Genomic DNA, 27,950 nt, shown 5'->3' with positions numbered 1-27,950 from the left:
TCTCTGGAATACTCCTTAAAGCTCTAATGATAGGACTGGTGTAGTGATGGCATACTTGGGTTGGGCTGCAGCAGGACTTCAGTCTGTCTGTAGATTTTCTCCGTCCACAGCTTGGTGCAGTCTGCGCGGATCATCAGGTTCTCAAAGTGAGCGTCCAGCTCCGTCTTCTCCGCCTGGCCCAGCTTCTCCTCTGTGAACTGAGGCACAGCAACACAGCCAAACTGACACACAAGTACGTACAACGCTCCATAGCGTCAAGCTTTCATCAATTATTATGAAAACATAGGGACAGCATTCACGACAGCTCATTATTCAGTCACCCTCAAACTTGTCTACACATTAAGTTTACAACAACGTTTCATGTTTTACTGAGGTATTTTAACTGATTTATGATAATGGTTACTAGAGACTGGTAGCCTGCACATGCTTGGCCTAAGATATAACGTTACATTAACAAGTAAACGCCTATGGCAAACAGTATTTGGACAGCCTGTGTTTAATTAAAGTAAAACGTAGGCCTTGACTGTTCCAAGCTGAATATAAAGTAATGTATCCTCCTGCTATGCTAATAGGTAGCGTTATGTTAGCTTGTCAGGGCAATAGCCATGGTAGCGTTAACCCAACAGCAGTCCCTGAGTAGCGTCACTACAGCTGGCTGTCAAAATGAAAGGAAGCATCATCAGCCGAACCACAGCCATGTTACTGTGCACGAGGGTTACATTACCTGGACAGCCCGCGTGAAAAACACTCCAGCACCGGAGGCTATTTTCTTCACGTTGAAATCCATTATGTTTGTATCTGCTTGCTTGTGGTCATACACTGACTCGAAGCAGACTACTAGCACTCGACACGGCTGGATGTTGTGGCATACGCAGCTAAACTGCAAAGATCACGTGACCGTCATGGCCCTAGGAGCGTCAAACCATGCCTCAAACACGCATCGCTCTGCCACATTTTAAAAGCAAAACATTGGACTACAGGCGAGTTTCTTTAGAAAAAATATCGTTATATATTTTATAAATTACAGCAGTAACACAAGGCTTGAGCAACTGTTACATTAGTCGTATGGTCTTGCTTTTCATTTTAAATATGCAATACCAACAGTTGGCCAACAGATGCCACCATTAAACAGCGTTTTGCCTTCAAATCTTTTAAGATTTATTTTGAACATTTTCCCGGAAACGTGCTGTCCGACTGTAAATGTCCGACTAATATGTACACTGACGATAAAACTATAACAGTGACATTTGTAAATGTTACTGCATATTGGAACTGGCAGAGTACATCCAATATTATTAAACATCCCATCAAATGTATCAAAATTGAAGGCAGCGGCATTAGCAATGCAACAAATTAGAAAGCCATACAAAGACAGTTTTAAAATATAGACAGCCTACTACTACCATGGATGTAAAAAGATCACTTTTTTACTCATGAAGATCGTGACCATTAACTAGAACTTCCGGTGCAGCCCTTCAACATAAAACGTGCCTACAATTGGGTTGGGCAATGTTGTTGCGTCTGAACTATGACGTAACTACGTAAAAAGCTGTCGTCTCGGAGCTGGCTCACATGTGAGTTTTGTTGATAATTGTCCTGTTGATATTAAGTGTTAAACAAATGTTAACGTAACTTTGCTATCTTTGTGTACCAGTTGAATATCCGCTCACTGTGAGGGTATTTACTTTTGACAGTTAGCGCTGTGTGATACTCCAGCAAGTGAAATCACGTTATAGCCTGCTAGCTATTTCTACCACAGATTATTCAGTTAGCTCAGATTTAGTTTACTCGAAGTTAGCTTTAAACTATTGCTTACGGTTTTATGTACTACTAGATAGATATATCTGAGTGTACTCGTTATACAGTCGAGACGTAACGGGATAACTTTTGTCTTTTAGTTTTTGCACCAGCACAGTGACGTTATGCAAAGCAGGGGGCCATGGCTTGGAAGTCGAGGACCCGCAACCTGCAGGTGTTTGACACCGAGCTGAGCGCCGACACGGCGGAGTGGTGTCCTCTGTCCTCCATGCAACACCTCCTGGCCTGTGGGACCTATCAGCTGCAGAAAGGGGTGAGTGTGACGCAGGGGCGGATCTAGAAAAATATTCATGGGGTGGCAAGAGGGTGGCAGGAGAATTTGACGGGTGGCATCCCCTGGCAGAAGTATATGTTGATTTAATCGCAGTCATATCAATCAATGTTAACTTGGAAAGCCACAATATTTATATTTTAACTCAATAACATTAGGTGACATATAGGATGCTCCGATCGATCGGTCACCGATCGAGATCGGCCGATACTCACTCTCTACCGATCGATCGGTGCTCTCTAAACATGCCGATCGCATGACGTAAAATACATGACACTTTTCTCTGTGTGCGGCAAAACAAGCTCGCCAAAATGGCTTCACCGGTCTGGCAGTATTTCAAGGTGTCCGAAAAAGACAGTAAAATAGCGGATTGCAACGTGTGTGAAGCAGAAATCCTGCAGCTCCGCCCGCTGTGACGGACCGGTGAGCGGAGCGAAACACACAAGAGTTAGACCTAACACACTTAGCTATTTGATCTACCTCTGGAACAAGCTAAACTAGTTATTATAAATATATTTATTCTTCACTGTCGGGTCACTCATTACTGGATCAGTGAGCTGCATGAGATACTGACAGGCTGTCAGGAGAGAGAGAGAGGGGGGAGAGAGAGAGGGAAAGAGAGTGCTTCTGCTAATTTCTCCCGTGTTATTATCCAAAGTGAATGTAAACTTGAATAATGTACATCATTTGAATGTAATAATTAAGTTGATTGTTGTTTGTGGAAGCTCCAGTGAATGAGCCCCATTAACTGAGTTTTAAACATCACTTTAAATGGAAGATTTAAAGTGATGTTTAAATCTTCCATTTAGGCCCCGCCCACTTGATCGGATCGGCGATCGGTATCGGCCGATACTGATTCCGGCGATCGGAGCATCCCTAGTGACATATTATTGTGGCACATCAGTAAAGCCTTAAATTGAATATAAGGTGGCAGACATAATTGAATGAATTTTAACTGAATGAGTTTGTCTCACTCTTAGACCAGCAGGAGTACCAAATATATGCAGACTGCTGCAATAAGTACTAGGGATCGACCGATATGGTTTTTCAAGGCCGATACCGATACCGATTATTAGTAATCAAGGAGACCGATAACCGATATTTGGAACCGATATACATTTGCAGTAAAATCAGAAAATCTTGGTGTCAAAATGTAGAATAACACAAACTCCAACACAACTCAACACAACTTCTTTGAAATGCATTTAAGCATATATTATGTTTAATGAACTTTTAAACATCTTACAACTGGTTTCCTCTCTGTGCCCTTTTCTTTAGTGCAGCCATCTACAATGAGTTAGAGAGAGACAGAGAGTTAAAAGTGGGGCTGCAGGCTGACATGCTTAACTAACAATACTGCTTAATTTATTATATCAAAACAATGCCTGTCTATCTAGCATAACATCCCAATAAGCTGCTAGCAACTGCAAAACACTAGTGCTAGCTAATGTTTTGCAAACTATTAAAAGTGAGGCTATTACAGTAAGCCTAACGTTAGTCTAGTAGCCTCACTTCTAATATTTTGCTAAACATTTGCTAGATACATGTTGGCTATCTAATGAGCTTCACATATCAAGCTGAAAAACTGCGAGGCTCCACTCAGGAGTTAATGATGAATGTTCCTCAAGATGCTTGCTCGCCCTCCTTCAAATTTGAAAGTAATTACTATCATAAATCAAAGGAACAGTTCAGCGCCACACAACTTCATTGCAAACAGTTCAGGGTTTCCCACACATAGACTATACTTGGGCGGGCCGCCCAGGTATATTAACGGCCGCCCAAGTATATTTCGCGACCCATTTCGTTTTTTTTTTCTAAGTTTTATTTTTATTTTTATTCGTCCGTGACCACGACGCCATCTGCGATCGATTAACTTGTGGACAATGATCCCTCGCTCTATGCCTCCTGTGCCCAGTCCCGGACTGGCCATCGGGAGGACCGGGGGGCTTCCCGATGGCATGGCCTGTTAAGTGATTTTATGATTATTGAAATGTATACAGTTCTGTTTCATATAGGTGTTCTCATAGATGTAGTCTCTTTATTTTGCATGCATTTAACTCCAACGTTTAAAAAAAAATCTTACTGGGGGAGCATGTCCCCGGACCCCCTAGAGGATTTGAGGTCCACCCCCACTTAAAATCACATGGATAGGTTCCTAAATACATTAACCATTTAAAAAAATAGTAACCCATGTCCATATGTTTATTTGTGGGTAGTAGATTTAAACTATAGGGCTATCACTATGGGCCCTGCCTGTACCTGTTCGCTCTGCCATCGCGTGAAGGGTCTGCTAACAAGCGACCAGCAGAAAGGCTAATGTTAATGTTGTTGCCTCAACCTCGCGCCAGGGCCGGGGGAGGGGTTACAAGGCTCGCGTCTTGTGCTGCATTCACTTGCACTCGGACATTAGAGATTTTCTCTCATAAATTTCCGATGAGCCACAACTTTTCTTTCAAAACAAAGCTGCCAACTGGGGTGGCAACTAGGGTGGCAAGGCATTTTTCTGAGGTGGCAGCTGCCATCCCGTAGAACCGCCACTGTGGCGTTACACACCGAGGTTACAGACAGAAGTGTCTCAGGAGTCCTGGGACACTTCTGTCTGTAATAATAATAATAATAATTCTTTACATTTATTATAGCGCTTTTCCAGATGCTCAAAGCGACTTACAAATACACATTACACATATTTTTTATACATGCAATGGTCAGATACTGTGGACAATACCAACAGGAGCAAGTTCAGGTGAAGTGTCTTGCCCAAGGACACAACGGCTTTACAGACGCAGCAGCGGCGGGTTTCACCCCTTGATCTGATGATCATTGCACAGCGCACTGCGCCACACCATCCATCTTCACGCCTCGAAGTCATCGAGGCGCTTTTACAAGTACACATTGATATCATACATGTACTGTGGACAATACCCACAGGAGCAAATCCGGGTGAAGTGTCTTGCCCAAGGACACAACGGCCTGACGCAGTGGCGGCAGGAGCGGGTTTCGAACTGGAGTTCCCCAGCACCCCCCTTGATCTGATGATCAGATGCACAGACCACTGCGCCACCCGTAACCTCGGTTATGGGATGTCCTGGGCTAGGACATCCCATCCCTGTTGTGTGGGCAGAGTTACTAACCTGAGTTAGCGATGAGATCAAATAAGATTAGAGGACTGTATTGATCCCAAATTGGGAAATTGCTTTTTTTCACAGCAGCATGTAAACAATGCATTGCACCTTAGTTAAAAATAAAACTATTGAAACGTTTTTTATAAACAGTTAATATACTGTACATACATAGGCGGCCCGTGAGGCTCTGGTTTGGGAAGGCTACATAACTTTTTTTACCTGGCGCTGCCCGACTGCGGCGTCTATATAGATAAGAGATCAACTCAGTGAAAGCACCGCCTGCTGACCAATCAGAGCTCTGTGTGCGGAGTTTAAAGCTATCAAGTCATATTACAGGATAAAGGAAATACAGTTTAAACTGCCATAGGGGTCAGTGTATGTTTTGGTCATTGGATTTTCTTTTCACAAATGGATATTCAAAAACGACTGGATATTTAATTTTCGTTTTAAAATTGAAAAACCAAAATTGAAATACAAGGCGTTTTTCTTTATCATTGTCAAAAAGGGATTTACTAAACTTAAAAAACGGGATGATTTTCATTTTCTACTTCTCAAAACAAAAAATAAAATCACTAGAAAACAGAAACAAAAAACTACAGTTTTTTCATATTCTGTTACCGGAAGTTACCTTACAAAATAAGAGCGCAGATGAGGTCAGAATCCGTGTATCTACGGTCCATTTGTCTTTCTTTATTAAACAAGTAAACGGAAGAGCATCTGCAAGGCGTTTTTGCTTTTCACTTTACTAAATGGTCAAGAGCAGTGACGTGCGGTGAGGTTCATGGCTGGTGAGGCACTGACTCTTTCAGAGTCAGATTTACAAATGTTATATTTTGACCTTAATCGAAATATTCGGTTATTTTCAAAAGCTTTTTTAGTCTGATGCTTCAATTCATTTTAAACAGACCGTTCAACAAAAGGATACCCACAATCTAAATATTGGATTGTTCTTTCTTAGTAAGATCCCATTTTCATTACAATTGTGGTCTTACCTTGACTTGAAGATGAACGGCCCGTCCACACAGCGGCGTGTGTTGAAGCTTCCAACGCTTCTGCCCATTCACTTTGAATGGGGTGACGTCACTTTTAGCCGAACTGCATTTTGGGAAGCGACGTGGAGCGTTGCTGGCGTCAAAAGTTGAGCAATGTTCAACTTTTGACGCCTCGACGGAAGCGTCAGCCAATGAAATCCCGTTTATGCAAATCTGCCCGTACAATCGCTAGCCAATCAAACCGCGTGTATGCTGGGAGAGACTACACAGATTCTGACCTGATCTGCGCTCTTATTTTGTAAGGTAACAGAATATGAAAAAAAACTGTAGTTTTTTTGTTTCTGTTTTCTAGTGATTTTATTTTTTGTTTTGAGAAGTAGAAAATGAAAATCATCCCGTTTTTTTAAGTAAATCCCTTTTTGACCATGATAAAGAAAAATGCCTTGTATTTCAATTTTGGTTTTTCAATTTGAAAACGAAAATCAAATGTCCAGTCGTTTTTTGTTTTTGAATATCCATTTGTGAAAAGAAAATCCAATGACCAAAACATACACTGACCCGTAGGCCTATGCAGGGAAGTCACGGACGTGTCGCACTTACCATTCATATCACATCATCAATCATATAATATCATAATGTATCATATATCTCCTTATCTGAGTCAGCTGAGCCGTATCTGGCCGTGCAACACTCACAGTGTCACATACTGTATGCAGAAGTATTATTTTAAGCAACACGTTAAGTTGACGAAACACTCGAGACAAATGTAATTTAAAGTCAGATCCACTCGTGTCTTCATAAACCTGTTAATGTAGCCTACGCATTCAAACACTCTGTAGTTTATTTTTAACCAGCTGTTCTGTATTCACCTTGCAGGTGAAACTATGTGGCTTGTATCCTGGATTATGTGTTCTAGTCATCATGGATGTTTAAAGTTTAACTTCTTCATATTTGTCTAATATTATAGTTTACTTTTCATTAATGAAGTATGACACTGCGTTGTCAGTATGCTTGTCCATGTTTGTGATTGGTCAAATGTTGCTAACCCCGCCCCTTTCACGTGAACGCGTTCTCAGCTGGAGAGAGAAACCCTGGCTTGATTTACCGAGTTGATAACCAGCGCCGTAGGACCGTTTAGCGAGATCTCGTTTGTTAGGGTTAGTTAAGATAACTCAAGCATATCAGGGTCTGTTGAACTGGCTTCGTGGTACAGGGCACAGGTGGCTGCATAGCTGCGCTAATGTCAAAGACACAAACATTATACATTATATTTTTATTTTACCAGGATGCAGTGACACAAATATTTGGGAAGGCTTCGCCTTCCCTAGCCTACAGTACCCGCCGCCCCTGTGTACATATCAACAGTGTATACATAAACACAAGCAGTTAATATATATAATTACATATGTGGAGTGGTGGTGTCAGGTTAATAAAAGAGAAACTTTATCATTAATGAAACTAATCTGACCTGTTTTCACTTTATTCCTGTCATATATTCCCTGTCTGTAAAAAAAAAAAAGGCACGACATCAAACCTTTTTTGGAGGAGTTATTGTACACAGAAACATTGCTTCTGCACATATCTGCTTATTTTGCACCTGATTCTGATTGTTTCATTTGAATTCCAACGAATCAAAAAATAAATAAATATTATTGTAATTAAATGTATTGCACATACTTATTACATGATTATTTGGGATATAATGAATTGCAGCAGAACATATTGGAGCTACAGCCACTCCTCTTGTTGCTGTCTGACTGATGATTTCACTTCCACATTCTTCCTGCAGGCTGGGGAGGAGGATGCTGCACCGAGCCGGACCGGTCGTTTGTACCTTTTTGAATTTCGGCGAGAGATATCGATGAGCCCCCCTCTCACTGAGCTACAGCGCATGGACACAGCAGCTATTTTAGATTTGAAATGGTAAAAGACCATAGTTTTGACGATTGTAACTATTGACCTCGTCGTCTGCTTCCTTCCTGTTCATTTTGTAGCTATTGTTCTCAGGTGCCATGTGCCGGTGTCAGGGGAGGCGGTGCTGGGACTGGCAGCTGCCAACGGAGAGCTGCAGCTGTACACACTGTCACACAGTCAGGTGAGAAATGTGGCATCAGTAGAATCACAACCAGTTTTTGACACATGATCGCTGAATACATCAGCCTTTGAGATTAAAACTGATTTAAAAGCAGTTTTTCTCCAACAATAAGAAGTCCATATGAGCCCTTTTCTCATAAATGCTGAACATAACTCTGAATAAACTCACTTATAAATGTTGCTTCATGTGTCTGTTAGCAAAAACTGTATACAATGCGCAAAATCAGACGGCTTGAGTTTGTATACCAAATAGCAACTTCATTGCTGTCCGTACCGTAAATACAAACAGTCTCGTCTTGCATTGCCTTTAGGAAATAGCCAAAGAACAAAATAGATGGATCAGGGAAACGTAATAGGTTATGTGCTGCATTGGAGACATGGATCTTTCAAAAGGGCCAAAAAAAAGTATGAGAACATCACAACCATATGTGCCTCTGATGTTTAGCAGGGCCGTGTTGAACTGTTAGATTTTAAAGCAGAGTTTTCTCTATTTGACAAAACACCAGGATCCCTTCCCAATAGATGGACAATATATTGTGTTGTTGTGGTCCTCTGCACTCACTGATGTGTGTTTCTAGTAGGAGGGGGGCCGCAGCCTACACCCTCTGTGCAGTTTGGAGGTGGGGGCCGAACGGCTGGCTCTGTCTTTAGACTGGTCTACTGGAAGAATGGACAGGTAACAAACGATCTGCATCTGTTTTTCTCCATCAAAGTTCACATCACATTTTCTATGTATCTATTATAACGTGTTACTGTTACATGCAGTATGTCTGCAGTAGGGACATAATACTTAGTCCTAACACGGCTCCTTAAACTTTGTCCCTCTTAATCATATCTGCCCTGTTCAAAAGATTTTGGGACAGAATAGCAAGAAAAACATGTTTGTTGCATACTGTTACGAACTCAGATACTCAGGGTATAGGACCCAATTGCACGACCCAGGAGACAGAGGTAAAGTATTTGTAAGATACTTTATTTTCAATAGACGAACAAAAATAATCACTATCAAATCTCTGGATGAGATGACAAAAAGAGAACAAAAGAAAATGGCTCACGTAGTAAGGAACAACATATTTTGACAACAAGGAGAGCATAGATCTGACCTAGGCATGAGACAAGACGAACTGACGAGGAACACTGGGAGACTGGGGAATTGAAACACACGACAACAAGACACAGGTGGAGACAATCAGGGGCGGGGCTGGTGCTGATGAGCACGGGAGACACACAAAAGGTAGACAATCAGGGAGCCTGGAATGACAGGAGCCTCATCCCAATACCCCTCCTCGACTCCTCTCTTCCCCTCCTCCGGGACTTGACCCGGAAATCGATCAAGACACGCCATTTTGAAGGACGTCCCAATAGCTGAAATGCACACGGAGGAGTCGAGGAGGGGTGAGGGAGGAGACGAAAGGGAGGATACACGCGAGCAGACTACGCGGAAGTGTTTTCACTACTCGCGTATAAAAGCCCCGCCCCCACCTTCACAGCTGGTCCATTTGAACAGAGGAAAACCGACAACTGGAAGATGAGTGGAAAAGCGTCACATAAATGTATAAGTGCTCACAGCTCCGTGGGAATTATTATGTGCAATTCATTTCTAAATTACTATAATTATATTTTTATTTAAATGTAGGCTACATTTTACACCAAAACGGAACACAAAAGCAGGACCAACCATCATTGAATTCCTTGACTAACAAGAGAAAGATTCATTCATTTAAATATTTAACCGGAAATGGGCCGGTTCTAAGGAGTTATTCAGTTAAGCCCGATGAGAGGGGATACAGCTGTGCACATGTCATCATTAACAGACGTCGTTTAAGAGTGACGTTTGAGTGAACGAGGACATCCCAATGAATACCTGAGGACTCCTCTGTCTTCGCCTCTCCTCCCTGGGTCCTTCTCACTTCGGTTAAATGGATTCCTTGCGTCCCTCACTTGCGTCGTTTCCCTGCGTCTAGTCCCTGCGTCTAGTCCCTCCCACCAGGGAAGCATGGAGGGACGCAAGGAAACCACGAGAAGCAGGGAAATTAGTTTTAAGAGCAATGGGACGTCCTTTCCTCCGGAGCGTCACGTGAAGCGACGTCCGTTTGTGATGACGCTGCACAGCTGATCGTCTGACAGCAGCTCTGTCCCCGTTATTTCCACACACACCCGCCTCTGTTAGTACACATTTACTGACACAAACATGTGTATCATCTGTTGTAGACCCCAATAAATAAAATAAAATAAGAACTCATTCTCAAAAAAGATAAATGCCATTCTTAAAATGTATAAACGAAAAAAGCGATCGTGAAAATGTTTCCAATAAATGAAGAAAATGATTTTTGACCACGTTGTTGTTCAGATATATCACATATTTGTAACTAAATGAAACATGAATTGAAACAAAACACAGTATAAACTGAGGAGTGACTCCCGTGAGGTTCATGTATTTTCTTCACTCCGCTGGGAAACTGCTCTCATGTCAAGAAGCATCAGATCAGTGCATGCACTGCATCGTCCAATCAGTGAGCGATACACAGTAAGGGGGCGGGGCGAGTGTCTGAGGATTTCATCAGAGGATGGTCTGGTGGTTCCTCGGTTATTGCTCCTCCATTATCGCTCCTCGCTCCTCCTGCAAAAATAAGGCCATTGAGACGCTACTCAAGATGGCGCAGACAAATCAACTTCCGGTGAGACAGAGACCGAGGAGCGAGGAAATGAAAAATAAGAGAAGTGAGAAAGGGCCCCTTGTGTCTCTCACTCGCATCTTACGGAGGCGGAGCTAAGATGCAAGGAAGGGACGCGAGTGAGGGAAAGGAGGAGTCGAGGAGGGGTATTGGGATGAGGCTAGGGTAAACGGTGAGTGACAAAACAAAACAGGAAGTGGAAGACAATACAACCAACATAAAATGTGACTATCTCAACATTTCTGTCGGTGCACAACACATACTGCAAAATATGACCTGATACACTAAAACAGGGGTCACCAACCTTCTTGAGACTAACATATAAGAAAATAATTTTCACTTATCACTGTTTCAGCACAATCATTATAAATAATAATTATATATTATTATTACTATTAAAAGTATTAATATTATTTGTATCATATATTATTATTATATATAGCTACAGTCTAAGGAGCAGATGAGATTATTTTCCCGCTGCAGTGACAGCGGAGGTCAATAAAAACTCTGCTGAGATTTTGCCTAAACAGTTAAATATGAACAACATAATTCAAAAGGTTTGTGTTTATGTGTTTGCCTCGGACAGACTTGTTCATGTTGTTCTGACGGCATGTCTTCATAATAAATCACTAATTGTGTGTGTGAGCAGCAGTGATGTGCGGGTGGTGTGCAGTGACTCAGCGGGCTGCGTCAGCGTGCTTTCTCTGGCTGAAGGCGCTCTGGTCTCACTCTCCCAGTGGAAGGCTCATGACTTCGAGGCCTGGATCTCTGCCTTCTCCTACTGGGACACACAGCTGGTGTACTCTGGTAACACTCTTTCAAATCATAAACAGTTCCTTTTTAACCAGGGCTGTCCCTACGCAGATATTATTTATTCTTACCGTGGCTGTCAGCCTGCCTAAATGTAACCAATAATAGCATGTTTGTATATCCTTGCATAGTTTAGCTTAGGTAACATCCTTAATTAATGAATTGATAATGTTACACATTCAATATTACATCTCCATCAACAGACATTAGTGTCAGTGCAGCATGGTGCCCTGTTCAGGCAGAGCTCAGAGTGAGCTGTCTCTGTTAGCATGTGCTACCAGAGACATGGTTATTATTAGGAAAGCTGGGGTGTAGAGTGTTGGCTCAGGAATAAGGAGAAAAAAGGGGAGCGGGGTTCTTTTTAATCTCCATTTTAAACTCAGGTCAAAACTTTAAGAATAAGCATTCAATAATAGTGCGAAATACCATTCTATTTATTTAATTTTCAATATAGATCAAAGGTTGAGAATGATGCCAATCTTTTGAGAGGGAAACAAACTTCTAGCATTGGTGCATGTCCTTATGATTTGACTTCATGCTCTACGTTTGGACCTTTTCCCCCTGTGGGCCTAATCCTCTCTTGTTGCAGTGGTATACTGTATATACCTGATCCCAGTCCCAAAGCAGGTTGGGGATGTTTATTATTTTCAGAATAATCTGTACGTTGGAATAGATATTGCTGAATTCTTGATTTATTTACAAAACATTATATAGATCCCAACCAGTGACCTGCGGTGAGGTTCATGGCTGGTGAGGCACTGACTCTTTCAGAGTCAGATTTACAAATATCATATTTTGACCATAATCGACATATTTGGTTATTTTCAAAAGCGTTTTTAGTTTAACAGACTGTTCAACAAAAGGATACCCAAAATCTAAATATTGGATTGTTCTTTCTTAGTAAGATCCCATTTTCATTACAATTGTGGTCTTACCTTGACTTGAAGATGAAGTCCATGCTATCCTTCTGGACAACAATCTCCATTACATTTTTGTAAAAGTCCTCCTTATCTTCCTCTAGTTTCAAAAGTCTAGCTTGTTGTTCGCGTCTATACCGTCTCTGCGTAGAATAACAGTAGCAACAAGAACCTGTGGCCTCACTTGTGCCCCCTTCAGTGCGGCAGAGGTTATGGCTGCCTCCCCTGGTGCTTTTTTCATTGCCGTTGTATGATGAGACCAGCGAGCCTAAATATCATATATACGTGAAATAAGTTATTTAGAGACTATGGATGGCGAGGATAAATGTAATAAAGGGATCTACAAACATTACATTGGTGACATACAGTGAGATGGTGCAGGCATGCGCTTAGGGCCCGCTTTCCAGCCAGTTTCTGTGGGGTGACGCATTCTGAGGTGAGGCAGAGCTCATCTGTGCCTCACCTTACCACACAGTAACTGGCTTGAGCGCGCTCACAAAATAAGTGCCCGCGCTACATTAGTGCCCGCGCTCCAGCCAGTTACTGTGGGCTTACGAGAAGCAGAGCTCGTCCCTGCCTCACTCCTCATCGCTCCCATGTAGTTGTAGCGGAGCTCGGCAAATTTGCTAATTTTGACTATAAAAAGCGATTGGAATCAAACAGAAATCACATTTACAACACAGATCAGTGGAGACATGTTATTATTATTACTATTTAGTTTTTCTTTAGTTGTTTTTCCGTTACATTGGAGTATGACAGGTGAGGCTCTGCCTCCCCTGCCTCCCCTGACTGCACGTCGCTGATCCCAACTATTACTGATGTCAAGAGGTTGATTTGAAAATTACCAAAATCTGATAATCATACATAAATTGATCATGTTTTACATAAACACAGGACATACTGTACAATTTTTATAATTCCCTTCATTTACCAAGCAGGGCAGTTTGCAGTTCAAAATCATTGATGTGCTCTCCGTAAGACAAACTGTTTTACAACTGTTTGATTTATGTTAAGCATTTCTCTATTGCAACTTCCTATTACTTATCAGCTAACATAAACTGCAGACTGATACTGATATTACAAAAATTGCACAGTATTGCACAGTATGATTATATTATTAATCTATTGTTACTGGATGTGTAAATGCCTAATCATCCTTTGTGGTGCATAGGAGGGAACTCATTTGAATGATTTTACTAATGATAATGTCTGTTTGCCTGTGTGTATGCGTCCTCTCTCTGTTTCCCTGTGTGTGTAACAGGCGGTGATGATTGCAAACTGAGAGGCTGGGATCTCAGGGCCGGTCCGGCCTGCCCCACTTTCACCAGTAAAAGGTGAGTCCTGAAGTTGCTGTCATCCATCTCATTAATGAGGCCAGCTACATAACACTCTCCACTTTGTTCTCTTGAAGGCACTCAATGGGTGTGTGCAGTATTCACAGCAACCCGCACAGAGAACATATCCTGGCAACAGGCAGGTAAACATCCCAATTAACTATCTGTGATAACTTGTTGTCATCTGAGAATGACCTTTTCCACTGTCTGTTTACTACCACTGCTTCCTGTCTTTGGTCTCACTATTTCTGTGACATAATGTGAGCATGGTTCCCACTGGTCAGTGAAATCCCTAAAATGTGTCAATTTGAGGGTAAAATCCAGGCCTTCAAAGATCTACAAGTCATTTAAATTGATTGAATTTATATCCATTCGCTTGCACTATATATTTGATCAGTGTCTCAAACTATGCCGTGTTAGGTTGTTGAATTTGAGGGAACTATGCCTCGAAAGTCCTTGAATGTGTGTGAACTAGGGGTGTAACGGTATCCGTATTCGTCCCGTACCGTTACGGTTCGGACGTCACGGTTCGGCACACGCAGTCACACGACGAATACGCCTTTTTTTTACGAGTGGGAAAAAAGTCTGTCATTCAGGGTAGTATCCACTACACTATATATAATCCAGGGGGCGGTATTGCTCCTAAAAGCTGTTTGCCAGCTGCCCTTAAACAACAAATGAAGAACAAGAAGAAACACAACAACAAAACGAACAAACTACAAGAAGAAGAGAAGTTAGTATGGCGATTTCAGATAACACACAGGAGCTAGAACCCACCTGCTTCTTTTAAATCAGCTGTGTGGGAACATTTCGGGTTCCCTGTGGACTACAATAACGATGGAGTGTGCGAGTGGTGGATCGGACGAGGATGGTGTGTCGGCGTTGTTCTACAGTGGTGCGGTATGCTAATGGGAACACACGCCAAACATGCTAAATCATATAAGAAGGCATCACCAGATTTGCCAATCACCGGAGCCCGGCAAAAGACAGCAGCTGCTCAACAGCTGATCCCCGCTGTTTTTAAGAAGCCAATAGACATGAGAGCCGAGAGACCAAAATAAATAACGGAAGCTTTTGGCATATGTTTTTCAACGACTTTGCGCTCTTGAAACACTTTCTTATTATTTATGATGTAATATTTTCAAGACATTATTTTTAGCTTTACAGCTTGATGAAACCTTTTTGTTTGACATCAGCCATTATAGATACTATGGCCATCTGAGTGTACTGTGTATGGTTTGTTTTTAACTGTTTAATACAGTTCATTATTCAAAATGTCAGAGTTCTTTATTTTTAAACTGAAACTTGCACTACTGTTCAAACATAAATAACAACAAACCTGGAATTATGCATTTGGGACTTTTTTTTGCTTTTTCTTGTTGTACCGAACCGTACTGAACCGTGACCTCCAAACCGAGGTACGAACCGAACCGTGACTTCTGTGAACCGTTACACCCCTAGTGTGAACTCTGTGAAAGTCTGTGTCCTGGTTCCCTGGTTCTGCAGCTACGATGAGCAGGTTCTGCTGTGGGACGGCAGGAACATGCGGCAGCCTCTCAGTGAGACTCCGCTGGGGGGCGGGGTGTGGAGGCTGAAGTGGCATCCGACCCACGAGCAGCTGCTGCTGGCCGCCTGCATGCACAACGACTTCCACATCCTCCACTGCCAGCAGGCCCTCGGTGAGTGTGCAGGAGGAAGTACCTGCTCTGGATGGTTTCTATGAACTTTGTTAGTTAACCTAGGTTTGGAATCCTGATTCTTAAAGTGTAGTGACTCGAGCACAAACAATAAGTGAATCAAGAAAAAACGTACAGTAATTTCAGTGATTTGGTTAGCAAAAATGAATGAGAAAAAAAAGGGTTAAATTCAAGTTTCCACTTGTGGTACATTTATAAAAGAGTTATATCTTTACTATTTGCTGTCGTTTTATACTCACAATGATAAATCAGTTATATTTTGAAAATTATGGTTATATAAATTCTTTAAAGGTCCCCTATTATACTGTTTTTAATCAATATATTATAGGTCAAAACATGTTTCTGAAGTGTTTGGCTCCAAATACCAAACAGATCCTGCATTGTAGCATGCCATAATCCCCTCTGTTTCAGCCCTGTTTCAAAAGGGCTGATTCTCTGTCTGTTACTTTAGATGACAATAAGGAGCCACTCCCCACGCCCCTCTGAGAGATATTTGGTTACAAAGAACACAATAGGCGCTTTCACACCGGAGTACTTTTCCCCCCGAACTAGGTCGATAGGGGGGGAGATTTGGTTTCACACCAAAAAGGATCTGGAACTAGTCCCTAGTTCGCGCAAACCTTTTCACCCCCAGATAGTCCCTGCTAGAGAGGTAGTACTTTCCTGAGGAGGAAATGGTTTGTGGGTGTGTCGGCCACACTAACATTGTGAAGATAAACTTCTGTTGTTGCAATGTTGAGGTAGAATGAAGGAGTCTGGAACCGTCATTAGCCAAAGCACTGAGAGTTTTATTGATCACAGTACATTAATACGGCCGGGGAAATCACTTAGTTTCACACTGTCCCGTGCTCCACCATCATGATCTCTGCCCCAAAAGACACAAAACATCTAACAACACGAGGAGAGGCGGGCCCCCAGAAGCCCACGTTTACCTAATTAATAGCAGATGGGAGACAATAGTCTACTTGTCTCAAAGAGATGCAGACAAGCCTCAACCCTCCCCCACGGATATAGGAGAAGCGTTTGACCTGTGACCTCAACTTACAGAGGAGTCTTTGACTGATAAGTCAAACACATGTTTGCAGTATCACAGAATCTAAGAAACTATAGGAAACTCTATAAACAGATCAGATTAAAATATTCTCTTACAGATTCACTCTTTTTATCAATCTATTGATAACCAATTAACATTAGTCTAAGAATATTTCAGTCAATACTTAAAATCAATAAGCGTCTTCAGAGTTGGGTGGGCTCAGATACATTCATTACATTAAAAGTAGAACAAGATTGAAAACACTTCAATCACCCTGATTGAACACAGTCAATCATAATAAAAATCATCTCTCTTCAGTGCTTGGCATCTTTTGTCAAAAGGCACAATAATAAACACATGGGATACAAAATATTACAGCAAAATATATGTTTCAAAAATAAGATCTTTTATCATTTATCACTCAGTTAATCTCATTCATCAAACACAAATTCTAAATCAGCTTATATCTCAAAGATTTACTTTAAGGCAATTACTTATTAAAAACACAATTAGAATTTAGGATTATAAGAAATCAATTGAGGTATAAATCAGAATCATGAGAGATCCAGCTAAGGTTCCTAGTTAAGGTATAAATTCACAGTGATGAATCGATCAATCTGTAATCTGTAAAATTATAGTGTCCTCAATCTTTAACATTACTTTACGTTTACTTCATTACGCTTTATTCAAGAGTAAGGCATGATATTTAATTAATTACATTACTTCAACTATCAATCATTATGTCATTTCAAAATCTGAAGGGAAAACTAAACAATTCTCAAAATGTTTAACAATCTGAAAAGGAAGAATCAAACATTTTATTGTATAACAACCTGAAAAGGAAAAAATCAAAACATCTGTTCTTTATTCAGAGTGTCAACTGTAATCAATATTAGAAATATCTTATTGTTCAATACCTTATAAATCTGAAAATATCAATTAATTAATTAGTTTAGTGTGAAAGTGTAATCTGATCTGACAAAATATATTTATCACCACTATTTAACACATATCTGTTCATTGGGAATACAAAAACAATCATTAATTGTACATCTGTAATCATCTGATCATCCAATTCAAATGTTATCTTTGTATCAGAGCTAGAAGAACATGTTTTCCTCCTCTCTTTATGACACAGAATGTCTGGTGTAAATGAGTGTGTTGCTGCTTTGATGAAGCCTAATTTGATAAAGTTTCAAATTAATTTCTGAAATATTTCGTAATATAGTTGTCTTTGTCACATTTTATTTGGCATTAGTAAATAATTATGCACATTTACAGATACTTTACATGATATGAGTGATAACACGTGTTATAAGGGCTATTTTTTCACAATAGGTGTGCCTTGAGATTTTTTACTTGTCCTTTGGTGTGCCTTGGGCACAAACAAGTTTGGGAACCACTGGCATAAATGATAGTGGGCGTCTGAGGGTGTCATTACTGAGAAATGTCAAAGAAATTCAAAACATTACATTTGAAAACAGGTTTGCATTCCTCCACTTAAGGTGACGTTATCATTGGAAACAATAAAAACGAACTATTTTGATGTAGAATCTATAAATTGAATCGTTAGAGCAGAACAAAAATGGTTGTATTGTAGCCTGAGTTCCGTGCAGCCTCTAGTTTCACCAGGTGGAAAAATGGTCCATATAATGTGAATACATGCAGAAGTAGACAGTAAGAGGCCCCTGACATTAGGCCTATTTTTTAAAAATAGTAGGGGCTCTTCACTCTGCATAGCAGTATGAATAGCCTTAAAAAACATACAACCCACTCCGTGGTAACGAGAGTCATATTTCTGACCCATATGCCCTAAGTGAAGCCGTTAGTCTCATCTAACTGACCCAAGGGTTGGTGCTGGTGTGACAGTTCCAAGTGTTCAGAGCAGATGTCAAGCTTTCAGTTCATGGCTCGGTGGGGGGGAGCAGACCCACGTGAGACAGTATCAAGGCTGTAATGTTCAGTGTGAGGCCCGTCATTCTCTCTGGGTGCAGGAAATGGTGCCCATTCTCGGACCAAACCATTAATGTCATGTAGAGCAGCCATAGCATCTCTGTGACTGCACTCAGCCGGACTGTAGCAGGGTAGAACTGGGTGACTCTTAGTGAAGCTGTCCAACGCCATTAGACAAAATGAAACCACGTGCTAACAAAAAAACACAGGGTCATCAATGTCTCTCTTTACCATTGGCCTAATCATAAACAAATTAGTGTGAAAAATGTGGAACACTAATCCATCATGTGGAATGTTGAGTTAATTTAAATAATTACTTATGGGTTGAAATCAAATTAACATTAACATTAGAACTAAAGTCAGTTAACAAATTTGACTTGCACAGATCAGTAATCAATACACCATATTTCCAGCTCCGTGATGAAAACGATAACAAGCAGGGATGCAAACTTGTCATCTTTTGGGGAAATGTTGCCGTTTTGAATCCAAAATAGGTCGTTTGTGTGATTCATGTTGATCTGCAATAAAATATTATTGGGGTATGGACAGGGTTGCTAACTTTGGGTACCTGGCTGGAGTGAGATTTTGATATCATGGGTTTAATTACACACAAGCGCACGAAGTGACTGCTATCGTGTCAGTAGCGGGACCTTAGCATATATTTAGGATATATATATATATAATATATAGGGCCGGGACTCGATTAAAAAAATTAATCTAATTAATTAGAGGCTTTGTAATTAATTCATCGAAATTAATCGCATTTTTAATCACATATAAATATTTGACCTAAGAACAGTGAGAAGCAATTTTTTTCACATGGATTTTAGTGTACCATTAGGCGCATTCACACCGCAGTACTTTTCCCACAAAGGTTCATGAGAACTTAGTTCATGAGAACTCTTTGAACCTGGGGGTGGATTAGGCAAATGAAGCCGCTGACGTCACTTCTTCTTCTTCTGCTTTGGGTTTACTGGCAGGCCGCAAACCACTTCACGGCGTATACTGCCGCCCAAAGTCCCCGGCCCAAAGTCCCCGGCCGGAAGTCCCCCGAGTTGGGGACTGGCTTCAGTAGAAGCTGCTGGGAGTCCCAGCAGCTTCTACTGAAGCCTTCCGAGTAAATCGCCAGAATGCCGACACCTCCTCATCTCCACCGCTCCCATGTTTTATTTTGTGTTGCCATAAGTTAGTCTCTCTGCGTTTCTGCGCTGGGCTAATGCTAATAATGCGAGTGCGAGGATATGGCGACAATGGCGGCTTCACAAAACTTTTTGGGAGTTTTACGGGGCGTGGTTTGCAATCCGCCCAGCCAATCAGACATATAGCTCTCTTCTCACAAGAGAGCCGTACGAAAGTCCCTGCTCTCTAGCAGGGACTTTCGTGGGGTGAACTAATTTTAGTACCGGCTCTTTTTGGTGTGAACGCGATAAAAGAGGCTAACGTCCACGCTAGCTTCCACGCTAGCTGCTATATGTTTTGCATTGAGGTGATACTTGAGGCTTGATGTACTGCGGTGATATGCGAATTCCTTTTTGCATAATTTGCACACAACCGTGCTCTTATCGACGCTTCCATCCGTCCGTTTTTTAAAATAACATTTCCCACTGTTGTTCACTGTGGTTTGTTGTTGTCTGAAGTCATGAACGTTAGTTGGTGCTCCAGTATAATCGGTACGCCTGAAACTCATCCAGTGAGAAACGTTCCGCGGTGCAAAAATAAGTGCGATTAAAATGCGTTAATTTTTGTGTAATTAATTAATCTTAATTAACGCGTTAAAGTCCCGGCCCTAATAATATATATATACAAATACACAATATTGGACACAGACTATAAAGGGCACACAGTTTCATTCACTAATGAAAGTCAAACACATGTTTGTTTCCACTGTTTTATTGTGTGCCTGTCGCGATAAGCAACTAATTGACTTATCGGCTCCAGAGTATTTGTGTTGGATAATCTATGGTAGGGCTAACCCATACAGTGGTGGGGCTCAAATCAGTATTTGAAATGTAATTACATACACGCTATATCGCTCCCTTGTCAGTGAAACGCCACGCGTGAGGTTTAGATTATTTCCTTGTCTCAATCCAAATTGAACTGTATGAAATAAAAATAAAAATAAAAACATTTGTCTTGTAGTAAATAAAAAGGGCGACCTGGAGCCAATCCTGCCATTTCCTCACAAGTGAAAGTGTTGACATGCTGAAAACCCAACCGCCGCTTGGGGTCTGGGGGGATTCTCCCCCAGGAGATTTTTTGAAATACTAACATAAAATACACATTCTCTCTTGAGAGGAAAAAAATAAATCCATCTACAGTATTACTACACGACATATTTAAATGAAGCTGAACCTGCTGCTCCTCGGGAAAAGGCTGTGTGAATTACTTTACATTACCCCATTGTTCTGTTGTGTCAAAATGGAAGGTTTCTGGCTAACGTTAGCTTAGGTACTCAGATCTTGTTCTTGAGTACAAGTAGAAGTACCAGAGTGTAGGAATACTAAGTTACAGTAAAAGTACTGCATTCAAAGTGTTACTCAAGTAAAAGTATAAAAGTATTGTCATCAAAATATAGTGAAAATAGCGACAGTAAAAGTAGTCACTGTGCAGATTGGTTTATTTCAGAATACTATATATGATATGTTTTATAATGATTGATCATGAAAGTGTTATCAAAGCTGGTAAAGGTGCAGCTAGTTTGAATGACTTTGTATACTGCAGGGTAGCTGGTGGATTTACTCCAGGTGGAACTAAAGTCTGATTCAACACTTGATTAGATTTCACATCATTCATCCACATCTGAAAGTAACTAAAAGGTATTAGATACATGTAGTGGAGTAGAAATACACCATGTACCACTGAACTGTAGTGGAGTAGAAAAATAAAATAGCAAAACATTTTAAATACTCAAATAAAGTACCAGTATCTCAAAATTGTGCCCAAGTATAGTACTTGTTGAGTTTATGAACTTAGTTACTTTACACCAGTGGCTATACAGATAGAAAGACTAAGCCTTGCACAGAGGCATGAAAATACATTTTCAAAGTGCTCAAAAGTTCTGCCAAAAAAAAAAACTGACTGCTGAAATTAGATCTTCCTTTGTGCTCAGGCCATAAAACCCCCAATGCACCGTGCTGTGGTCTGCTTCAGATTATCTTTTCCTTCCAGAGGTCACGCCTGTCTCTGACCCCGTGTCTTGCGTTTTATTTTTTTTATTTTTCTTCTGCAGCACCAAGCAGAGTAAAGAAAAGGGAGGGGATTTTGACTAGAAATAATTTGAAACAGTTTAATAAAGAATGTTGAACTATATTTAAAACTGTAATTGAACTTCAACTTATATCAATTTTCCAATTCCAGTGGCCAGTTGGAAACAGATAATGACAAAGTTTTCATTTTGCAGCAACCGTGCAAAAAAAGTTCAATCACCATTATGTCTGAGTCTTGTCTTATCTGCTTTGTTTCGGAATGTGTTCAATACATTAGGTTTTTTTATTTTCATTATTACCGTACAATACATAGATTAATAATAAATGAAACAAATAATACAACATTGACCTATTTGAGCAGACAGATGACCCGCAGTGATGCCTCTGAGGTTCCCGGGTGTAAGACGCCTTTTGCTATTTATTTTCCTTTTGCGGAAATTTAGATTACAATGTATAATTTTGGTCCCTACATCATGCATTTTTTCTCAAGTAATTTACTTTTGGTGAGATAACTAAAGTTTAGTTCATTTTACCTTGGCTGTGGACTGATTCATTATTAGTTGTTACAAAGCATGCACAAGACGGCGGGTAGACAAACAAACACGAAACAATTATACAAACAAACATGAACCCGCAACAAATCAGCGCCCTGGCCAAAAATTCATCCAGTTTAATTTAGTCCGAAATTACGGAAACGTCAACGGGAGCACTGAAATATCTGTTTAATATGGGCTCTTCTCAGCCATATTTACTAGTAATCTGTTGATGAGCAATAAACTACCTTATTCTCAATCAAAACCACTATGCAAATGTAGTGGTAAAACTGCTCAACCGACCGAGAGCAGAGATTTTCTTAATTAATTCAGTACTTATTTTTTTATTAAACAATATCCAATTCAATAATCCGTTAGTTTATTAAACAGTGTGAATGTAATATTCTGCCACCACCCTTCCCATTTAATAGCTACATTTAGTTCTTGAGCTTATGGTGTGATTAACAGAAAATACAAGTCTGTGTTCTTAAACATTCCTCGTGTGCCGTTCACCACAGGGGGGAGGGGAATTCGCCCTCCCTCGTGCAGGCTTGAACAGACACCCGAAAACGGATTGGTCTGATTTAACCCGTTGAAATCTCCAGAATTCGGCAATTTGTTTCAATTACAAATCCTCACATTGCTTTTTGAAACAGAGGTTCCACCTTGCTGATGCTTTCCTTAAGGTCTCTCCGAATATTTGCAGTGTGTGATTGTCCAGTAATTTAATTCTAGAAAACACACACAGCGGAAATCGTTAAAAGTTGACGTTCCGAGGTTATTTATTAGCCCCAAATATTCTTATTGTTTTATACATGAGCTGTGCTTGCTTTTGTTGGCACTTGCCCCAGCAACAATCACAGGAAAAACCGGCCAGGATAGAATCCCCTAGACACCGATTCCTCAGGTTATGATTAAGCCTTCAAATGTACAGAGTGAAGAGACCAAAACAAATTGCACTCGCGCAGTTTCACAAGTAATTTTGATACCGTCAATCACAGAGTCTGGTAAGGCAGTTGTTCAAATAGATTTGAAAAAAAGCACTTACCAGTCTTCTGAAGAAATCTCGGTATCCTGTTCGTAGACGCCAACTGTGAAGATAAACTTCTGTTGTTGCAATGTTGAGGTAGAATGAAGGAGTCTGGAACCGTCATTAGCCAAAGCACTGAGAGTTTTATTGATCACAGTACATTAATACGGCCGGGGAGATCACTTAGTTTCACACTGTCCCGTGCTCCACCATCATGATCTCTGCCCCAAAAGACACAAAACATCTAACAACACGAGGAGAGGCGGGCCCCCAGAAGCCCGCGTTTACCTAATTAATAGCAGATGGGAGACAATAGTCTACTTGTCTCAAAGAGATGCAGACAAGCCTCAACCCTCCCCCATGGATATAGGAGAAGCGTTTGACCTGTGACCTCAACTTACAGAGGAGTCTTTGACTGATAAGTCAAACACATGTTTGCAGTATCACAGAATCTAAGAAACTATAGGAAACTCTATAAACAGATCAGATTAAAATATTCTCTTACAAACATCACTAGGCGAATTGCAAACCACGCCCCGTAAAACTCCGAAAAGTATTGTGAAGCCGCCATTGCATTTCCTCGCATTAGATGTGTCAGCGCTTCTGGTGATTTACTCGGAAGATGCGACCCAGCAGCTTCTACTGAAGCCAGTCCCCAACTCCAAAGTTTACGAGCGTTGTTCGGTAAAGACACGCGCACAGCTCTTATGAGGTATCTGAACAGCGTGTAAATTGACAATAAAGCGGATATTTTGTACAGTGCTTTTGGTTCTCCCTTTTATTTAGCACAGTCAAGACAGGCAAAATTACAATAGTGCAATAGTAACAATAACGGCATCACGCTGTCCCAGGTGTGTCGTATGTATCGTAAATAGGCTCAGCAGCAGACACACCTTAGTGCAAAGATAAATAGCAGATAAACCACTACAAAGTAAGCCTGCCAGTAAACCCAAAGCAGAAGAAGAAGTGACGTCAGCGGCTTCATTTGCCTAATCCTCCCTCAGGGACTTATTCCGGTGAGAACGCTATCTACTAGGAACGTTTGAGGGATTAAAGAGTTCGGGGGGGAACAAGTACCGGCTAAGTACTTGGTGTGAAAGCGGCTAATAGGCGCTTTCACACCGGAGTACTTTTCCCCCCGAACTAGGCCGATAGGGTGAGGGGAGATTTGGGCTGCAGCCACACGAGGACAAAAACGGCCGTTTGCGTTACTGTTTAGTGTCATATTGACCATTCGGCCACACGAGGATGACCGCATACGGCACTAAACGACTGAGGAAACGATAACGGGTCCCAAGGTGGATAGAACGGCATACGCAACGCTCTGGGGGGTCAAACAGCTCCGTGTGTGCGCCCAATACGATCATTTTCTGATAATGATTGCGCAATAGCCCCGCCTATCCCCACCTCTGCTGCTCACCTCCGCGTACCCCGTGCCATTGCTGATGTGTTTTGCCACCAACAACAACAACAATGGCGGATCGCAGAGTTGCTATCGTGCTCCGGACGCTACTGACCATGCTACAGTTCTTTGTGCAACATCTACAGCAGACTTACACATCCGGGGGGATCTTACTCGCTGCTTTTGTGGATATGTACTGCAGCTTCAGCGATCATTTTCTGATAATGATTGCGCAATAGCCCCGCCTCTCCCCACCTCTGCTGCTCACCCCCGCGTCAAAGTAAACTGCACACTGAATTCAGATTATTTATCTTTCTCTCGATATGGACATAAACGCGAGAGAAGTCTAATCTGACAGGACGGAGACACCTCTCAAACTACCTAAACTAGTTATAAATATGTTTATTTTTACTGTCGGCCGGGTCACTCATTACTGGATCAGCTGCTGCATGAGACAGACACTGACGCTGTCCAAAGAGAGGGAGGAAAAAGAGAGGCTCCGTGTATTTTTATTATTATATTATATAGAGTCGTTATTCATTTGTTTTAAAGCTCAATAAATAACAAAGAAGACCTTTGACCGGCACTTTTATAATTTTGTCGGAAGGTTTAAACTTTAATACACGTTGACTGGCGAAAAACTCTGCCCGGTTCCCTCGGCCCCCACCGCGGAGAATAAACAGAAGGGCAACCATGACAACCATGCTTCTTCGCTGCTTTTGTGGAGGAAGTTACAGCGCCACGTACAGGCTCCTGCCTATGTACTGCAGCTTCTCCAGCTGTTGGAGCTAAATGGAGCGGTCTCGTGTGGACAGACACTATCCGGATAACTATTGCGTGTGGACGGAAGCTTGTTTGCGTTTGCGTTAATCCTATGCGTTTAGCCGTTTTCGTCCTCGTGTGGCCGGGGTCTTGGTTTCACACCAAAAAGGATCTGGGCCTAGTCCCTAGTTTGCGCGAATCAGAGTTTCCGTTAGCCGGTGATTACCGGACTTTGACCGGTAAAATATGCTGAAAACCGGCAAATCTAAATCTCTCCGGTCAAAATGTCCGGTCAAAATTATTTCCCCTTAGCGCAATACCGCATCAGTTGCACCACTTATGTGACAGACAAGAATAGTATGTGACAGACAAGAAGAGTATGTGACAGACAAGAATAGTCAATTATAATGTCTAACACTTAAAGGTGGGGTAGGTAAGTTTAAGAAACCGGCTCGAGATACACTTGTTGTTATATTCCATGGAATGCTCTTAACATCCCGATAGCAATGAATATCTGAAGTGCTTTGACAAAAAATCCATAAAATAATGTCATCTGTGGAAGCTGTGGCGCTGTAAAAAGCACGACCAATCATCTGAGCCGGCCCGGCTAAAGTAACTGGATGGCCTACCTGCCTGTCAGCCTTCCATCTGGGCACAAACTTATCTCGTGCCCTCATTGGTGCTGACGAGTCGACACGCAGCTCTGCATGATCACATGCAGCGGTGAGCGGAGCAAAACACACACTTCAGGTTAGAATATCACACGTAGCTATTTTAATTAGGCTACCTCTCAAACTACCTAAACTAGTTATAGATATGTTTGTTTTATGTCGGTTCACTCATTACTGGATCCGCGAGCTGCATGATACTGACGGGCTGTCAGGAGAGGGAGCGCTCCGTTTATTCCCGTGTTATTATAAGTTACTGTACTTTTGAATAATGTAGTCGAATGTTGAAAGATTAGTTTAATATAATTTTTTTATTTAGCTAGGAAATTCTGAAACGCTCACGTTTGCCTGTGTGCTCGCTCAAGTTGGCACAGCATTACAAATGTGCCACAAAACCAACCAATGGATGTATAATAAGACCGTCAACAGCCTGATGGCAACCTAAAACCCCTCTCTTTCCATATCTCAAATCGAAGACGAAAACAGCCAATCAGAACCCGGTTTCTCTGAAGTCTGGCACCGCCCTTTATTTTAACAATTCCCAATTTTATGTGAGTGCGCACACAGCCTGAAGAGGAAAGCCCAAATTCACAAAGAGAGTTGATAACCAGCTTTGTAGAACCCGTTATCTCATCACGAGTTTTAGTTTTGTCGAGCCAGCTAAGTCAAAGAAACCCTTAATCTGTTAAATTTGCTTCCTAGTATACCCCCCCTGAATCTTAATTACAGAATGAACGGAGATCCATTAGGTGGTATATACACTGGGGAACTGTCAGTGGACCTGAGACATTATATACAAAGTTATGTATTGTGGTTGAAATGGAGCCTTTCAGAACACCTAATAGTGAGCAGTTTATGTACAGTAGGGCTATACCAAAAAATGTTAAGCTTAATTGAAGACATTTGATTCAACTTAAGGGAGAACAGATCCTGAATAGAAGCTTTAAATGTAAAAAAAAAAATTGTCAGCACAGCCCTGAATTCTTCCTATCAAACCATCAGTGTGTTCATGTCATTCTCCAGAGGCCAGTGGAGGAGCATGTCCTGTGGTAGCCTCCTACATACTCCACAACTCTCTGGCGTACGGAGCCGACTGGTCCCACCTGTCCCTGGAGGAAGCGGCCCCATGCTCCAATGTCGCTGCAGAACCCAAGGAAAGCCTCACAGAGAGCGGAGGGCACTTGAGGATTCAGTATGAATCTCCCACAGCCAGCTTTGATACTTCCTTGGAGGACGATGCAGGACGATACATCCCAGAGAGCATTGCAGCGCCCACTGTCCTGCCTGCTGCAGCCCCTGTCTTCAGCTCTAAAGAGGACGCCCCTTCACTGTCCTGTCTGCTGGCCAGCTGCTCTTTCTATGACCACATGCTCCATGTGTGGCGCTGGGACTGGACTCCAGAGGAGGCTCAACAGGAACCAGAGCAATGCTGACCCGGCTGGAGCTCTGGGTGCATTGACACTAAAGAAATATCTTCTACTTATGTACCTAAGTAATGCAGGATGCACAGCCCCACTACATCACACAATTTAACATATCAAGGATAAGTAAACCCTGTATTCAAGACACTTGATTGTTATAATAAAACTTTGATTTAAACAAATTGCTTATAATCCCTATAAATGCAGCTATT

The 27,950-nt window shown here is 41.5% G+C and overlaps 2 protein-coding genes across 10 annotated transcripts in view; one reads left to right on the top strand and one right to left on the bottom strand.

Annotated features, from left to right (window-relative positions):
- Positions 1 to 980, bottom strand: part of LOC117541194 (endophilin-B2-like) — a 29,313-nt gene extending 28,333 nt beyond the window's left edge. For 2 of the 8 annotated variants that reach the window (XM_034208339.1, XM_034208337.1), the window contains exons 1-2: positions 725 to 978; positions 56 to 197 (exon numbers count right to left, since the gene is read on the bottom strand). In XM_034208339.1, the coding sequence (XP_034064230.1) occupies positions 56 to 197; positions 725 to 787 (205 nt within the window). In that variant the 5' untranslated portion in view covers positions 788 to 978. Of the gene's footprint in view, positions 1 to 55; positions 198 to 724 lie in introns of all 8 variants that reach the window. The other 6 variants (XM_034208342.1, XM_034208341.1, XM_034208336.1 and 3 more) reach the window with 5 other exon arrangements.
- On the top strand, positions 94 to 27,920 carry dph7 (diphthamide biosynthesis 7). Of its 2 annotated transcripts, none has more exons than XM_034208335.1 (10): positions 94 to 232; positions 1,899 to 2,071; positions 7,993 to 8,126; positions 8,211 to 8,298; positions 8,879 to 8,973; positions 11,622 to 11,779; positions 13,961 to 14,033; positions 14,111 to 14,176; positions 15,540 to 15,712; positions 27,341 to 27,920. In XM_034208335.1, the coding sequence occupies exons 2-10, from the start codon at positions 1,940 to 1,942 to the stop codon at positions 27,748 to 27,750; spliced, it is 1,329 nt and encodes a 442-aa protein (XP_034064226.1). In that variant the 5' UTR covers positions 94 to 232; positions 1,899 to 1,939; the 3' UTR covers positions 27,751 to 27,920. The 2 variants fall into 2 exon arrangements, with proteins under 2 accessions (XP_034064226.1, XP_034064225.1); XM_034208334.1 differs by lacking the exon at positions 94 to 232 and adding an exon at positions 876 to 1,574.
- The last annotated feature ends 30 nt before the right edge of the window (positions 27,921 to 27,950 follow it).

Source organism: Gymnodraco acuticeps, unplaced genomic scaffold (assembly GCF_902827175.1).
Source record: "Gymnodraco acuticeps unplaced genomic scaffold, fGymAcu1.1, whole genome shotgun sequence".
NCBI lineage: Eukaryota > Metazoa > Chordata > Actinopteri > Perciformes > Bathydraconidae > Gymnodraco > Gymnodraco acuticeps.
This window is presented reverse-complemented; position numbering and strand designations above follow the sequence as displayed.

Bases quoted from the DNA above. Each gene is read 5' to 3' on its own strand.
- dph7 (XM_034208335.1), top strand. From the start codon at position 1,940: ATGGCTTGGAAGTCGAGGACCCGCAACCTGCAGGTGTTTGACACCGAG. The intron at 8,974-11,621 runs GTAACAAACGAT...GTGTGTGAGCAG, and splicing joins TCTACTGGAAGAATGGACAG to CAGTGATGTGCGGGTGGTGT. The intron at 14,034-14,110 runs GTGAGTCCTGAA...GTTCTCTTGAAG, and splicing joins CCCACTTTCACCAGTAAAAG to GCACTCAATGGGTGTGTGCA.